At 50.0% G+C, this 16,440-nt stretch overlaps 1 protein-coding gene across 1 annotated transcript; it reads left to right on the top strand.

Moving 5' to 3' along the window:
- Window positions 1–1,333: 1,333 nt before the first annotated feature.
- On the top strand, window positions 1,334–11,396 carry LOC144094856 (sodium-dependent phosphate transport protein 2C-like). Its single transcript, XM_077628737.1, has 7 exons — window positions 1,334–2,110; window positions 3,171–3,431; window positions 4,863–5,054; window positions 5,145–5,260; window positions 5,376–5,493; window positions 6,584–7,162; window positions 11,054–11,396. Exons 1-7 carry the CDS (start codon window positions 1,387–1,389, stop codon window positions 11,299–11,301), a joined length of 2,238 nt encoding a protein of 745 aa, XP_077484863.1. The 5' UTR covers window positions 1,334–1,386; the 3' UTR covers window positions 11,302–11,396.
- The last annotated feature ends 5,044 nt before the right edge of the window (window positions 11,397–16,440 follow it).

Here is a 16,440-nt window from a genome sequence, read left to right as displayed (position 1 = left end):
GAACTCATCAATACCCGCCGCGGTGGCTTAGTGGTTAGGGCGATCGGCTACTGATCCGAAGAACCCGGTTCGAATCCAACCGCGGCGGCCACGTTCCGATGGAGGCGAAACGCTAAGGCGCCCGCGTGTTGTGCGATGTCGGTTCACGTTAAAGATCACAAGTGGTCGAAAATATTCCAGATCCCTCCACTACGGCATCTCTTTCTTCTCGCACCGCCTTCTTTATCCCTTTCCTTACGGCGCGGTTCAGGTGTCCAAAGATATATGAGAGAGATACTGCGCCATTTCCTTTCCCCAGAAAACCAATTATTAATTATTATTATTATTAACTCATCGGAATACGAAGCGCGAATGAGCCGAAGTGCTACGGCGCCTTTTGGCTTGTTTTTTTTCCAACCTTTGTTTTTTTTAATGTCGCTACGCTAGTAAAGCGCCTGCGAAAGCGAATCACTCGTGCTTCTTGAATCCTTGGTGAGGATTTCGACGAAAACATGGAGCGGTATAAGCCGACATGCTTGGCGTTGCAAATCATGGGCGATGCTGTCAGGTGTTCACTTATTGAACGTTCTCGTAATAAATATTAATGACTAAGAACTATTTCTTGTGCGCGGATGCCGTCAGAGCGATTAGGTGTTCCCAGCGATGCATCACACTGCCGCAGCTCACTCATCTTTTGATAGGCTAACAACAACAACTCGATGGCTCGGTGAGGGGCTGGACAGAAACGCTGTTGCAAAATTCTTTTTTAGCTCGACTTATAAGCGGCACAAGACAGGCGTTTGTCCAGTTTATGTGTCGCACTAAAAAAATAATTTTCCTTGGTTTGGTTTCTGGGTGTTTAACACCCCAAAGCGACTCAGGCTATGAGGGACGCCGTAGTGCAGTGCTCTGGAAATTTCCACCACCTGGGGTTATTTAACGTGCCCTCACATCGCGCAGCACACGGGCTGTTTGGACGCCATGGTCCTGTATGCGACATAGTAGTCGCACAAGTCCCCTACGGGAATACGCTTGAGAGAGGTTGCGTCACTCGATTACAGTCATTCATTTCACGCCACTTTGCACCTGGTTCCTATGCTTAAAAGAGTACTCAGTGTTTTCACTGATCAGTCTAAAGAAAGTGGCTGCCATCCTGCCGTAAATCTTTCATCACAGCTGACACAACTGTGCGTACAACAGCATCTGCCCTGCGCAAGCGTGGCATCCAATGTTGTAATCAATTATTCCTGAAATTATACTCATTAGTTGTCATCACCGCTTAGCTGGACATTTGTATATCCCAGAAATTAAACTTCACAGAAACCTTAATTCGTTCTTGCAGACGAGGCATGCTCCGAAACCGCGGGCAACTTCCTGGTGACGTCCGGATGCCCGCCTTCGAACTCTATGAGCAGGCCGTCTGCGAGTGCGCAGCCGTGTCCAGAGACCACCGCCGCGCCACGGGGCCGCCGAACGCGAGACAGCGGAAGCCAACCGGCCCTGGAAGATCCGGCACGACGCCGTGCTGCTGAGTCGGCTGCTGCAGCGGCGAGCAGAGCACTCTTCCCCACGCCCTCGGGAGGCACCGGGCGGGACGTTCGCCCTTCGGACGAGGCAAGGGCCACGGGGGACGCACTTAGCGTCACTGCGAACACACGCAGCACGCAGAGAGCTGCAGTCGTACCACAGCCGGTACAAGAAGAAACAACCTTCCGGAGCCCCTCGTACCGGGAGTCCAGCAAGGCGACCAGGAGGTCTTTGGATTCTTCGGCTACTGCCACAGTTCCTTCGACCTCTTTGGCGCAGCCAGTTGCCCGGGCTGTCGGAAAGATGAGCACGACGCTCGGCGACCGCAGGCAGCCCCACTCAGCGCCCGGTGCGCTGCCGCGGCCACCGCGCTTGACCATACCCAGCTTTTTCCAGCGTCCTCTGACGCCCGGTGTGGTCCCGGAAGAGCGCCAGCCGAAGAATGCGGCCGCCATGCCCGCCGTCGCTGGTTCCTCAGCCAAGGGCGAAGGTGGGGGCGGCGGCGAGAGCTGCGAGGCGACCTTCTCGAGTGTTCTGTCGGTGCGCTCCTTGCTGCAGGTGGAGGACCCCGACGTCAGCAACCGGCAGCCAGATGGAGGAGAAGGTGAAGACCATGCGCTTTACAAAGCCGCATAAGCATAGAGTCATTTTAGTATAGTACACTTACACATAGTGAATGAAATCATGCAACTGCTGTCGTGAGTGTTAATTCGTAACGCGTGCCCGGCAGCGGTGATGCAAGTACAATACACAGGGTAGGATCAAGAAATGACTGATCTGTCGATTGGACATCGATGCTCCTGTTATAACATAACTATGTCAGGCAAACTGAACAACAGAAGGAACTGTGTGGGGTAGAGGTGGGACTCGGATTGGGTGAATGTTATTATTAGGACACCATGTATATGCGGGTAAGGGAATACAGATTGGCCTTTTTCACTTTAAATGATATGTCGAACCGGCGTTAACGCCTGTTTGCAACGTGATGTAGTGTTTGCAGGAGCTCGCTGTCGAGCAAAAGTATTAACCATGTCGTCAAACCATGGGAAAACGACAGGTTTCCAAGTCCAGCTTTCTCTGGCAAAAAGTTTTGATAGTGAAAGATATTGTTATGGAAATATTAAAGGCAAAGGTCCACTATTCAAATTGTAGTAAAATCTTTCTTTTAAAGTGTTTCCATCGCTCGCATCGAACAGTTAAGACTGCCATAGAAAACCAATGGGGAACGCTTTTGACGATAGCAAAAACATGAATTAAAAAATATACAAGACTGCCGTTGGGTGATATGCTGATATATTGGTTTTTATAGTGAAATCTTACATTATATGAAAAAATTGCGTTCATAAACGGTTTCCCGCTAAAAAATGCTTATGCCCAGAATTGCTGGGTATGCACAAACTATGTGACAGGTTGCAACAGATTTACATTAGACAGCAGACACATTTCCAGGGATGGATATAAGGACGCAGAGCTCACACAGTCACCACGCCCTCCGATCCTTATATGCTCTTGTGGTTTTTGTCTACTGGCCTATCACTGAGAATCAGCAGTGCATACTGCAGCTTTCAGTTGCCTGAACTTCATCGTGAGCTCCAGGCTAACGCAGGTATATGTGGACGCCTGAAATAGCGATGACCTGCATGTAGCACCCGACCCATACGCAGAAGGCTCGGCGCAGTTCATGGCCTCCACGACGGCCAAGATGGCCATTCTGCTGGGGTGCTGGTACCTGTTCCTAGTCTCGCTGGACCTGATGAGCTCGGCCTTCAAGCTCTTCGCCGGACAGCAGTCGCTGAGCCGCGGCCCCAAGAGCGACGTGATCCGCAACCCCGTCGTGGGCATAATGACGGGTCTGCTCGTCACCGTGCTCGTACAGAGTTCGTCATCGTCCACATCTATCACCATCACCTTGGTCGGATCCCAGTGTGCGTGCCTCGCATGATTCTTGCTTCGAAAAAGCGACCTCGCCGCTCCCTCGTCCTAGCTTTAGCTTGTATATGAAAGGCATTTCGCGCTGACCAAGCGCCCAGCTTAGTCACATTTCGTCGCTTACAGCCGACTTAGGAACCTTAGCAGAGTGGCGTAGAGCAATCGTTATTAGAGCTGCCCCAGAGAGGATTTATTCTTTGACTGCGAAGCTCTTGCGAAAGGTTAATAGCTTTAATTTTTGTAACAGTATGGCGACTCTCATATGGAAGTTAATGAGTAGTTGACCTGAATGGTCAATAGAAAAGTGTACAACAGCTTTATCTTACCAGTACTCTTCTACGGGGCAGAAACATGGAAGCTGAAGAAAACGGACAACGTAGCGACCCAAGGAAAGAAAAATGGTAGGTGTAACGTTAAGAGATCGGAAGCGGGCGGAGTGTTAAGGGAACAAATTCGGGTTATTGACGTCCGAGTCGAAATCAAGAGGAAGAAATGGGCTTGGGCAGGGCATGAAATGCGAAGGCAAGATAACCGCTGCTCCTTAAGGGTGACGGACTGGATTCCAAGAGATCGCATGGTAGCAGGGAGCGGCAGAAGGTTAGGTGGGCGGATGAGATTAAGAAGTTTGCAGGCATAGGTTGGGCCCCGGTGGCAAATGACAGGGTTAATTGTAAAGACATGGAAGAGGCATTTGCCCTGCAGTTGGTGTAGTCATGCTGCTGTTGCTGCTGCTGCTGATGGTGATGATGATGATGAAAGAAAACTCAAATCTATACTGCTGCGAGTTGCAGATCAGAACAACATTGAAGATTACTGCAAAAGTTTACGTCTGGGGCTCTGCCTGGCAACAATGAAAGCCGAGCGCGTCAAAAAGTCTTCGCTATACCGCGAGTTAGGGACATCACATCACAAAAACACATCTGTCGTCGCTCGCACATATCGCGCACAAGATATAAAAGGCCTTTAGCGAATTTAGGCTGAATTTTGCATGTGGCGATTTTAAATTCGCACTCTTTCTATAGCGCATGTCCCTGGGATCGCTTGTCGATGTGCATGCAAGCTGTTTGACATTGAAGATAACGATATTGCACGCCACTAGACAACGCGTGTTTTGTTTTAAGGCGGCATTTTAAAGATCCCCAGGTGGCAGAAATTTTCCGGGGACCTCCACTACGGCACCTCCTTCTCTCTTTCCCTTTTCACTTCCACCTTCCTTCCTTACGGAGCGGTTCCGGTGTCCACCGACATATGTGACACTACTGCGCCATTTCTTTTTCTCCAAAACCAATTATTTTTTATTATTATTTTTTGCTCGACTAGTGCATCCTTTTCACCGCCACCACGCGTGCTTTCTTACTATATTCTTCACGTGCGTATAATTAAGAGGTTAGTTTGTGCAGATGTCCATCCTTGATTCCCCGTTGCAGTGTTGAGCGTGAAGCAGGCTATACCGATCGTGATGGGTGCCAACCTGGGCAGCTCTGTGACGAGCAGCGTCGCCGCGCTGTCTCAAGTGACGCGACGCGACGAGCTGCGCAGGGCCTTCGCCGTGGCCACAGCGCACTGCCTCTTCAACTGGCTCACGCTAGTCGTGCTGCTTCCCTTCGAGGTCACCTTCGGTGAGAGACGAGCCCTTCGTGCTTAGCAGAGAAAGCACTCCACCTACAATGGGCACCTCGGTTACAACCCGCAAACGCTTGTCCCCGCAGCGTTCTTAGAATCGTCGTCCAGAATGGCAGTGGAGGCCCTCGACCGCAAGCATCGTCTGCACCGGTACAACCACCTGCGTGCGCTTACCCGGCCGCTGACCAGCTTCATCGTTCAGGTGCGTGTTGTTCGTGCCATCGGAGGACGAGTGGCATACAGGGTCGTGCCTGTTACATTTGGTGCACCCGTGTAGTAAACACGTACACACTGGACAGAACACCTTGTTATTGCAGCTGGAAGAAGCCAAGCCGCCTCAGAAGATGGCCATCGAGCATTCCGACGGCAGCGGCTTTGTAATACACACCGTACGCACGTGCTGCGCCTTCAACGGAAGTCGCTGTGTGAGACCTTGTAAGTACGCTGCATTGGTCTTATCTAACGTTGGCGACAGGAGAGACGTCTCCTTGATGTCTATGTCAGGTGGGCAAATGACGCAAATGAGAATTTACGTCACGCGGTGTCACCTGCGAACTGCGTATGCGGCTAGCCCTCTTGTTAAGCGTTGTCCGAGGACAGCCCCGTAAAATTAAATCGACTTCAGTGTGTACGCTCAGGCTAAATAAGCTATATAGCTACACGTACTTAGACGCTTACTCGAACTCTTGACACTAGCCGATGCTTAGTCCCTGTTGGGCAGTAACGGGTCCAGAATATGGGATAGGATGGAAAGCGCTCAATCAGGTCGCTCAGCATGGCTCGCCGCACAACCAACAATACTTCTTTATAGTTATATATAGAAACTCTGAAACAGACGCGCTTTTTTTGCGGACCGTACCGGGTAGCACTGCTCAGCTAATAGCCCCCTTTCTGGTACTACTGTTCCTAAACCGCCCTGCCATCAAGATAATTTGTCAGCACAAAGCGTATGAAGGCGTTTTCCAAAATGGTCTTTTGTCCGTTTTCGCTGTTGTCTGGGTGTCGAACCTTTGAAGTGACCAGATTTCCAGCCTCTATCTGGAATAAAGCATACTGAAAGCACGACTTCCAAACCGTATACTAACCATAAATTTATATATGCGGAACATGCAGAAAACCTAAAGAGTACATTCATTAGAACTTCCAAGGCTGACCATGTACAACAGTTTCGGACAAAAATTTTCAGAAATTAGAAGATTGTACGACACTGTTATAGAAATATTGAAGATAACCCATTCTTCTGAAGTTTAGCAAAATCATTCTTTTAAATGTTTCTATCTATCGCATACAACAGTTGAGACAGCCATAGAAACCAATGGGGAACGCTTTTGACGATAGCAAAACCGTTAATAAACAAAAATACATAACTTCCGTCGGGTGATCTGCGGAAATATTTATTGAATAGGGAAATCTTACATTGTATAAAAAAATGGCGTTCATAAACAGTTTCCCGCTCAAAGATGCCTTTGTCCGGAATTGTTGGGTATATGGAAGACCTGCAGGAAGGCAACTGCCATTGTCGCAGGCCAGAACGCGCTGGCGCGGCTGCAGCTGGGGGACCAGGCGTCCGGCCTGGTGCTCCTCTTCCTGTCGCTGCTGCTCATGCTGGGCTGCCTGAGCCTGCTGGCGCGCACGCTGAGCCCCGCTGTGCGGCTCCAGGTGGCGCTGTCGCGGATGCCGCAAGGCCTCCTCGAAGGCTACGCCTGCTTCTGCCTCGGCCTGGTGGCCACGCTCGTGATGCAGAGCAGCACGGCGCTGAGCTCGGCGCTGGCGCTGCTCGCCGCGTCGGCCGGCGACCACGTGGCGGGGATGCAGCGGGTCTACCCCGTGCTGGTGGGCGCCAACATTGGCACCACCAGCACGGGCCTGCTGGCGGCGCTTGCCGGCGACCCGACGCCCGACACGCTCCAGCTGGCCCTGTGCCACAGCTTCTTCAACGTGTACGGCGCGCTGCTCTTCTACCCGGTGCCGTTCATGCGGTTCCCGGTGCCGCTGGCGCAGCTCCTGGCGGCCACGGCGGCCCACTATCGCTGGTTCGCCGTCGCCTACCTGCTGGCCGTGTTCGTCACGCTGCCGCTGTTGGCGCTGCTGCTCTCCTTCGCCGGTGAGTGGAGCGTTTTCCGAAGTGTGTACACGCGTATGTATGGATAAGAATCGACCTCTGCAGTGACTCGCCTCTGTTGGCGCAGCCAACGCGCGTCTTAAAGCGCGCGAGCGCGGCTATATGGCTTGAAACACTCAGCAAGCTGGACTATAATGTGAGAGAAGCAAGGTGTGACGAAAGAGATGGCGCAGTGCGTCTCGCTCAGGATGGACACCTGAACTGCGCCAGCCGTGTTCCGGCAGTTAATCTCCTTATCAATCGCAAGGGATATTTTGCAAAGCCTTGTGACTATCTCAGTGCTTCAGAAATCCCTCTGAACCTGATGCCCAGTAGCGACGTCTTCCTTAGAGGCGCAGCGCACTGCGCCATTAGCCCTTGTACGCTGCGAATAAAAGGGCTGAAGGCCAGGCTTATATATGAGGCGAAGAATTGGCGAGAGATTTCTTTTGATCGTATTTTACAGCGACAGCTGTGCAAGGCTCATTCCCTGGATTTCGCGTCGTAGTAGTAACGATGTAGTCGGCGTAACCGGAGCGTGGTAACCATGGTGGAAGAAGAGAAGGAGGAGGGAGGGTATGGCAAGAGCGGATGGATTAACTAGCACACTCCGACTTTTGCGGGTGGTGCGAAGCGCGCTGCCCGAGGAGAGGCTCAGCGACGGTAGCGCAACGCGCCTAGATCGGCGGACTGGTGAACAGTGCTAGTCATAGAACGACCATGTGCGGAACGCTATAAAGTGTACTCACGCATGTCGCTGTGCCGCTGCGGTGGCTGAGTGTTTATGGCACTCGGCTGCCGGCCCGAAAGACGCGGGTTTAATCCCGGCCGCGGTGGTCGAATTTCGATGGAGGCGAAATTCTAGAGGCCCGTGTACTGTGCGATGTCAGTGCACGTTAAAGAACCCCAGGTGGTCGAAATTCCGGAGCCCTTCACTGCGGCGTCTCTCATAGCCTGAGTTGCTTTGGGACGTTAAACCCCTATAAACCAAACCAATCACGCATGTCGCCTTCAAATTCCTTACGTCATATTGCGAAATGAAAATACCTCAACAGCTGCCACTGAATACCGCTTTTCACAGTGAGGACTATCCTGCGAGTGTTTAGAGCGAAAGCTGTACTTCACGACCAAAGCCGCAAAAGCCAATTCATCGCTGAAGCCTTGACCTTCACCTTGAATAAATAAGTATAATTAATATTGCCGCGACTGGGATTCAAGCCCGCAGCGGCGTGAACAGATAAGTTTCTCTGGCCACTGTTCCTGCAGAGCAGTATGCTATCGCTGCAACCGATCGCGTCTCGTGTTGCCATTGTTGTCGCCTTAAAAACGATGGCACATACATACCCACGGCGGCGGACTGGCCAGGGTGTGGTGCAGATCCAAACAGCAACAAAACCACGCGCTATTCATTGTACGTCGTTGTCTTCATCAAATTCCATCTGCGGCGCGAACAGATCAGATCAGTTCAACCTCGATCAGAACTTAACCCGAATCTAAAATGGCCGCCAGACGTGCTGACGACTCACCAAAGCAAAACAATGAGCCATACAGGCTAACATGCTTTCGCACATCTTCTCGGTTTAACTACTCTAAAACCCTGCCATTATTTTTTTCTCGTGACGGACGGGCTGCTTCTCACGCTGTGCTAACTCTTCCCATCTCGTTCCACCATCTTAGCACCGGCTCAGTGCTCAAGTAGTCTGTTCGTCAAAAAAAAATAGAAGGTAGTTTATTTCCTTTCACGGCTAGGCACTCCCACTATGCCTCATTTTAGGTCTGTCATAACTACTAGTCGTCGTCATCATCAGCAGCTTGACTACGCCCACTGCAGGGAAAAGTCCTCTCCCATATCTCTCCAGTTAACCTGTCCTGTGTCAGATGCGGCCGCCCTATCCGCGCATGCTTCTTAATTTCATCCGCCGACGTAACTTTCTGCCGCCACCCGCTACGCTTCCCTTCTCTTGGAATCCACTCCGTTGCCCTTACGGACCAGCGTTTTTCTTGCCTTCGCATTACATGCCCAGCCCAAGCCCATTTCTTCTCCGTGCTTTCGACTGTGATGTCATTACCCCGCTTTTGTTCCCTCACCCACTCTGCCCGCTTCTGGTCTCTTAACGTTACGCCTATCACCTGTCTGCCCCGTAGGCAGGTCCTGGTAAGATACAGCAGTTATATACTTTTTTCTTGAGAAACATTTGTAAACCGTCACTAATGATCTGAGAGGCCCTGTCAAATGCACTCCACTCCTATCTTATTCTACTAGTTAAGCGACTCTCGTTATTCAATCTGCGGTCACTACCTTCCCTTAGTAGACGTGTTCCTTTACCACTTGCAGCACCTCGCTACCGATTGTAAACTGCTGCTTGAAAATTGAAAATTGGAAATGAAAATTTACACCTGAAAATGACATGCAAATGACACCTGAACCGCGCCGTAGGGGAATGGATAAAGGAGGGACTAAGAGAAGAAAGGAAGAAAGAGGTGCCGTAGTGGGGGGGCTCCGGAATAGTTTCGACCACCTGGGGATCTTTAACGTGCACTCACATCGCCCAGCACACGGGTGCCTTTGCATTTCGCCTCCGTCGAAACGCGGCCGCCGCGATTGGGTTCGAACCCGGGTACTCCGGATCAGTAGCCGAGCGCCTTAACCATTGAGCCACCGCGGCGGGTGAACTGCTCCTTCCTTCCGAGACTTTTGAACATTGCTTTGGTTTTCTGCATGTTAATTTTTAGGCCCATTGTTCTGCTCTGCCTGTCTGTCATTTATCATGATTTGCAGTTCATCTCTAGAGTAACATAGCAAGGCAGTGGCATCAGCGAATCGCAGATTATTTATGTATTCTCCATCAACTCTTAATCCCAACTGTACCCTATTCAGGCCTCGAAATACCTCCTGTAAACAGGCGCTGAATAGCATTGGCGAGATCGTGAATCCTTGCCTGACGCCCTTCCTTATTGGAATTTTATTGCTGATTTTATGGAGGACTATGGGAGCTGAGCAGATACCTTCCAGTATTTTTACATCAGGGATCTTCCACAGCCTGATTCCTAAACGCGTGCAAAACTGCTGAGGTGTCGACTAATTCAAATGCGTGCTCGTAATCTATGAAGGCTATAAATAGGTGTCGGCTATGTTCAGCGCATTTCTCTATCACCTGATTGATAGTGTGAATATAATATATTGTCGGGTAATACCTGTTCATATGTCTCTCTATGCTGCAACGAACCTTCTCTTGAGGCGTCTGTAAATATTAAATTTTTTTATTTAAAAAGGACGTGTCAAAGACACCTATGTCTAAAGAATACGCCGGAAAACGTTTACGAGCTGAACAAGATCCACCGGTTCACTGTGATGAGATAACGTAATTAACGTCTCACCTTCACGTTTCCATTGTTCAGTGGCAGATAATGTAATCGACGTCTCACCTTGATGTTTACATTGTTCAGTGATTACATTCTTCACAGAGCTGGCTGCATTATGGAAATAAAACAGCATTGTATCTCTTGTAATCTTGCCTCGTCGAATTCCGCAGAAACTGCATAGGCGAGACAGTCGGCACCGAAGTATATTTTCCCTCCTGCGAAGCATTTATTTTCCAGGTGGCAACAAAAAAGTTTTTTTCATCCTCCTCCCCATTGTTCCGCTACGGTGGCTCTGCGCATGTGGCATTAGCTTCTCAGCACTATTTCGCAGATTTGATGCCAGCTGCGGAGGCTGCATTTCGAATAAGACTAAGCACAGACACAATTGCGCTCCGAGATTTAGGCTAAGAAATCTCCTGGCTGTCTATGAAAACTTGCGAGAACCCTTCGCTACCTCCATCCGCCGTGCTTCCTGCGACACCTGATGAATCCGTTCTAAACATCTTCCCCCGTTCTTCACCCGGCGCACAGGCAGCACCTTGTTCAGTGCCGTGGGCGTGCCGCTCCTGCTGGCCGCCTTTCTCCTGGTGGCGCTGAACACGGCCCAACGGCACCACCCGCACTGGCTGCCACCCTTCCTGCGTTCCTGGGCGTGGTTGCCCCTGTGGATGCACTCGCTGGCACCGCTCGACGCGTTGCTCGAAGAGCGGCTGCTGCGCCGCTGCCGCTTGCTGGACGCCTTCCTGGGGCCGCCTGCCACAGCCCCGGTCATGCCCTAGGGCAGATGGGCGAGCTCCGGGCGATGGCTGTGCGCCAGCGCCCCGCTCTCCAAATGCCACGTTCCAAGGCGGGCTTCGTTCACAGATTCTTGTTGCGTACTGCGATTTAAAATGACCTGTTTTGTGTAAACGTAGTGTATTATAGACCATGGGAGGATTCATGCCTTCCCTACAAGACACCCATGACTTGATCTTGAAGTGCGGTGCGTAGTTGTCGCCTGTGATTACACCGAGAGACGCGTATTTGCTTAGACGCTCGGCGCAGACGGAACTGTGCGTTTCGTTAATCATCGCTGCGTCTTGGAAGACGCTAGATCTTTGTCCTGTTTGATAATGAAGCGTTCAATGAACAAATGAAGTAAATCTTTGACGTTCACTTATCCTTGTGCTGTTCGATGAAGGCAAGCATACACTGTTGTAGTCGCGAGCAAAAACAACGGCACATCAAGTTCTTCAGTGGAGAGTAAGATAAATACACGCAAGTTGCACAACTAGAGGTTTCGTCAACAAGGTAGCAAAAGTTGTAGGTTGGGCTTTCCTCCCTGGGCTACATAATTATATGAGGAGGCCTTCGGTTCTATCACTAGCATGGCTGCCACTTGTGGAGAATACAACTGATTTCAAAATTTGGAGTCCGACGAGATGAAAGCAGCAGTGACTATGTTAGTCCCGATACAGCCGTCTTCGGCAAGAGGGCCCGAACTCGTGCAGAAAATCGCAAAATGATAAAAACCGTGAAGGTTTTACTACCCACCACACAGTTTTCGAAACTACGAGCTCAAGCTGCGTCCGCACGCAAGGTACTCGTTCGAATTCGGAGACTATATATATACCCCGTTGCGGAATGCTCGTTCTGATCCTCATATGCAGACCGCAAGTCTAATAAAGTCTATTCCAAATAATTCATTGCGAGACTGTCAGATCCAATACACGGCGCCGACACTCGTAATAGACCTTTCGAACCACTTAACCGCAATAACGAGAGCGGTCCATGACTACCGCAAACTTAGTGCCAGAACTGTGAACCCGCCATATTCGATGAAAAAAGCCCTGGCAGAAATCATGTGACTGATCTCACAGCTACAGACAGCCAGACAGCATTTCTCATGGTCCATTATACATCGAGCCTGAGGATGCAAAAAGGCTTCATGGCGTCAGATGCGAGGTACGAACATCCCGCACGACATTAAAATTTTGTGAAGCCCCGCAAACAATGCAAATAGGTCGTGAAAAGAGCGTTCATCGGTTGGCCGTGAATAATTTCATACACATACGTTATAACACGAGGTGGAAGATCCACTTTAGAACCGCTGTAAATACGGCTTCCGGCTGCCACTCGAAATTAGCCTCACTTCTGAGGCTCATTTCCCCGCCCTGGCTGTCCCGCGCAGTTTTCTCGCGAGGTCGGGAATAAATTGGTCTCCAATATTAATTCACTGAGTCCGTCCTTTGATTCATACGAGCTATGCGAAAGATTGACGCAATTGCTAGCATATTCAAGAGGTGAGAATGGCTGACTGTATATGATATCGTCGGAATACAAACTGATATCGTCGGAATACAAAATCCACAGGCTATAGCGCCTCCCCCCCCCCCTTCCTCGCTTTCTGTAGTGTGCATGAGAATGGAAAGTCGGCAACAACCAGTGCGCCTGATATCTAGGCCAGAGGCAGGCAACAAGATAACGCTACATGCACGGTGTACACCCTTGTAACATGCAGATCTATAATACACGCAACATTTGATATTAAACCTGTTTTCACTGTTCACTGAAAAAAGCGTGATCTAGTTAAGATCTGTTAACCTTTCTTCATCTCGTCATCACATATACTCATTTCATTACTAGTGCGTTTGCGGCGCAGAACCTCTTCACAGCCAGGGGGATTTGATCAGGGGATCGCAGGCGCCCAGATAAGAGCTTCGCAGACGAGCTTGTGGACAGTGCACACACCTCCGTGACTCCTTTCAGACACTCCCCAACCACAACTCAGCGTCGCCCAGACTCTTACTCTCCGCAAGCTTCACACCAACACCCTTCTCACCCGAGCTCGCCTGCTCCTCTTTCGCATGCGGTCTGACCCCTCCTGCCCCAACTGCCCCTCACCTTTTGCCAATCGGAAGCGCTGTCTTTTTCAGTGCTTAGTAGCCCTCCGAGCTCCCTTCTTTCCATCTCCACATCCCCCTACCCAGTGTTGGCGGGAACGCGTTACAAGTAACGGCGTTACCGGTAACGTGTTACTTTTTTCTGTAACTTAGTAACGTACTCGTTACCATTTCGGAACTGTAACGGGTAATATGCTTACGTTAACATTTTTCGGTAACTTGATGTGTCACGTTACTATAGTCACTTTTTATTTCAATTGTCCCCCCTCCGCCTCTTTTTCAGAAAAAAAAGCGCCTAACGCGATGTTGCAAATAAACAAAATGCACAGCTGCTCTCGACGACCCTTGTTGCACATCAGAAAACACCTGGCCTTGACGACGATCCCAACTGAAAAAAAAAAATAGATACCCATAAAGCACGAAACACGTGCACGAACACGCATTCACACACTTCCCTTCCCAAACCGCACACACATGCAACACTTAAAAGAGCGGAACCATGCCAAGCATTTTTGAACATCACATTTTTCAGAATTACTGTAAATTTGTCGAGAGTTCAGCGATGTTTGGTTTGTGAAGTTAGAATTGATGATGAAATGTCATTCTTTGTTTAATGTTAGTAAGAAAATGGCTTCTCCGTGTGCCACAGAGTTAGAAGCCATCACATGGAGCTCTATAGGCATGTTTAGACCACTGTGACATTGCTAACCTTCTGAACATTTGTGCTAAGTAGTCTCGTTAAATCAAGATTTCCGGTAAAATCGTTGTTTCGGCTAGAATTCTTGTAGGAAATATGAGCTCTATCAAATTGTTATCGTTAGTTCTTACAGCGAAGAAGCCCTAATTAAAATTTGTGGCCATGAAGTAACGGAAAAGTAACGTGCGGTACTTTTATTCGGTACCGGTAATGGTAACGCGTTACATTTTTTTGTAGCTAACGTATGGCGGTAACGTGTTCCTTTCTTTTTCGCCGTAACGAGTTACGTATTTAGTTACTTTTTTTCGGTGACACCTACAACACTGCCCCTACCCATTCCTCCTATGTGGAGAATCTGGCTGGCGTCGGACCAACTGGACGACCAACGTGCCCTGGTGCTCCATATCCAGGATCTTTTGATCGCTTAATATGTCGCTCTTTAATAAACTGCTTTTTTCCTCTCTCTCCACTCATTTTTAAGTCCACTCCACTTCATTTTCGCCTTTCAGGTCGCTTCGAGACAAACAAATCGGCCATTTAACAAGCGCTACTATTTTCCTATATCCCTAACTTATTTTTTGTATGCCTAGCGCATAACACCGGAAACTATACGTTTCTGCCCGCATTCTGGCAGCCCTCCCTTCCTTACAGCTCCAGAAGCGAACGGCAAAAGACGCGAAGAAGAAGAGGTAAGAAGACCAGTAGCTGAAATAGCTTTGGTTCTTGCTGGTGCTTGGCTTCGAGCTCAACTGTGGTGTCCTGGTGGTGCCTACGTGGACATCTCTGGTGAGGCCGTTCTGTGGGGGGGGGGGGGGGGGTTTGGCCAGGTCTCAGGTTAGGTCTGTAGGCCAGGTTAATGTGCATTTGAGGGTGCGTTTGGCTCAGGTATGTCGCTGACCTTCCCGGGTGGAGGGACCGCAACCTGGTTTGCCAGCTTGCCCACACAAAGCTTGCCGCTAGAAAATTTTCGTAAAAATGGAATTGACATCATCCCTGTGGCTATCGTGCCGATCGGTGAGGGAACGATCAAGATGAGAAGCCCCAAGGTCCTTCAGCAGGAGCTAAGATCTCTCACTACCCACTACCTCCAGATCTCTGAGGTGCGACCGTTCGGCCGGAGAGGCATTGTTTGCAGGTCCGCTGACATTGATTGTGTCACAGACCTGCTCCAGTGCAAAATTTTTCAGTCATTAGCGGTTAAAGCCTTCATCCCGGAACAGCTCGCATGTTCCAAAGGTATTGTTCGTGGCGTGGACCCAGCATCTTCTCCGCAGGATATACTGAAGGAGTTTCAGGATGCAGGTGTGGGGGTTCTTTCTGTCTACCGGTGCAGTAGAGAATTCAATGGTGTGCGTGTTGCGACAGAGTCAGTTATCACTACGTTTGCTGGTTCCTCCTGTCCTTCTGAACTCAAGGTTTGGCCGATAGTGTATCGTGTGGACCCTCTGCAGCCCCGTCCTCTTCAGTGCAACAACTGTTGGCGTTGTGGTCACAGTGGTAAAGCGTGTAAGTCGGCGACCCGCTGCCGGATTTGTGGAGAAGGGCATTCAGATGACAGCTGCGCCTCTGATCAGCCCCAGTGTTGCCTATGCAAGAGCAACCACTCAGCTGATGATGTCAACTGCTCGAAACGAGCCGACGAACAAAGCCTGCTCGATATCATTCAAGCGAAACGATGTTCGAGAGCAGATGCTTATGCACTTCTGGATCGGAGGGATAATACATATGCCAGCCGTGCGCGAAGCTCTGTTGCTGATATACCGTCAAGTTTGACTACTTCAATAGTGTCCTCAGTAGAACAGGCTCTTTCTGTGGTGGTCGAGCGAATGCTGGGCAGTTTCACCGAGGCTCAATCTCAACTTGTTGCTGGCCAATCTCTGCCTACTGAATCACATGTTTCGGCGGCTACGCCGGCATCACTCCCAAGTGCTGCTAGTAAGAGTCATTCCATGTCGCCTCCTACCGTGCCCCAAGTACCGCCTGCCAACAGCGCTCCTGACAGTGTCGCTCACGTAGATACTTGTAGCATGGACGTTGAAATGCTCACCACTTCCCAGAAGCGTCGAGCTTCTTCCTCACCCTCGAAGTCAGCTGTTCCGCAAGTCAAAGCAAAGAAAGGACCCCCCAAATTAATTCCCCAGACTGATGTGCTGAAGGAGGCTGTTGATTCCTCTTTAACCAGTCGATAATCATGGCGGGTCTAAAAGTTATGCAGTGGAATTGTCGCTCCGTACTTTCTTCTTTACCGGATCTTGAATTACTTCTTCATGAACATAATCCAGATATTGTGATTTTACAAGAAACGTGGCTCTCTTCACTTAAATCATTCACATTTAAAA

The sequence above is a fragment of the Amblyomma americanum genome, chromosome 6 (genome assembly GCF_052857255.1).
Source record: "Amblyomma americanum isolate KBUSLIRL-KWMA chromosome 6, ASM5285725v1, whole genome shotgun sequence".
NCBI lineage: Eukaryota > Metazoa > Arthropoda > Arachnida > Ixodida > Ixodidae > Amblyomma > Amblyomma americanum.
This window is presented reverse-complemented; position numbering and strand designations above follow the sequence as displayed.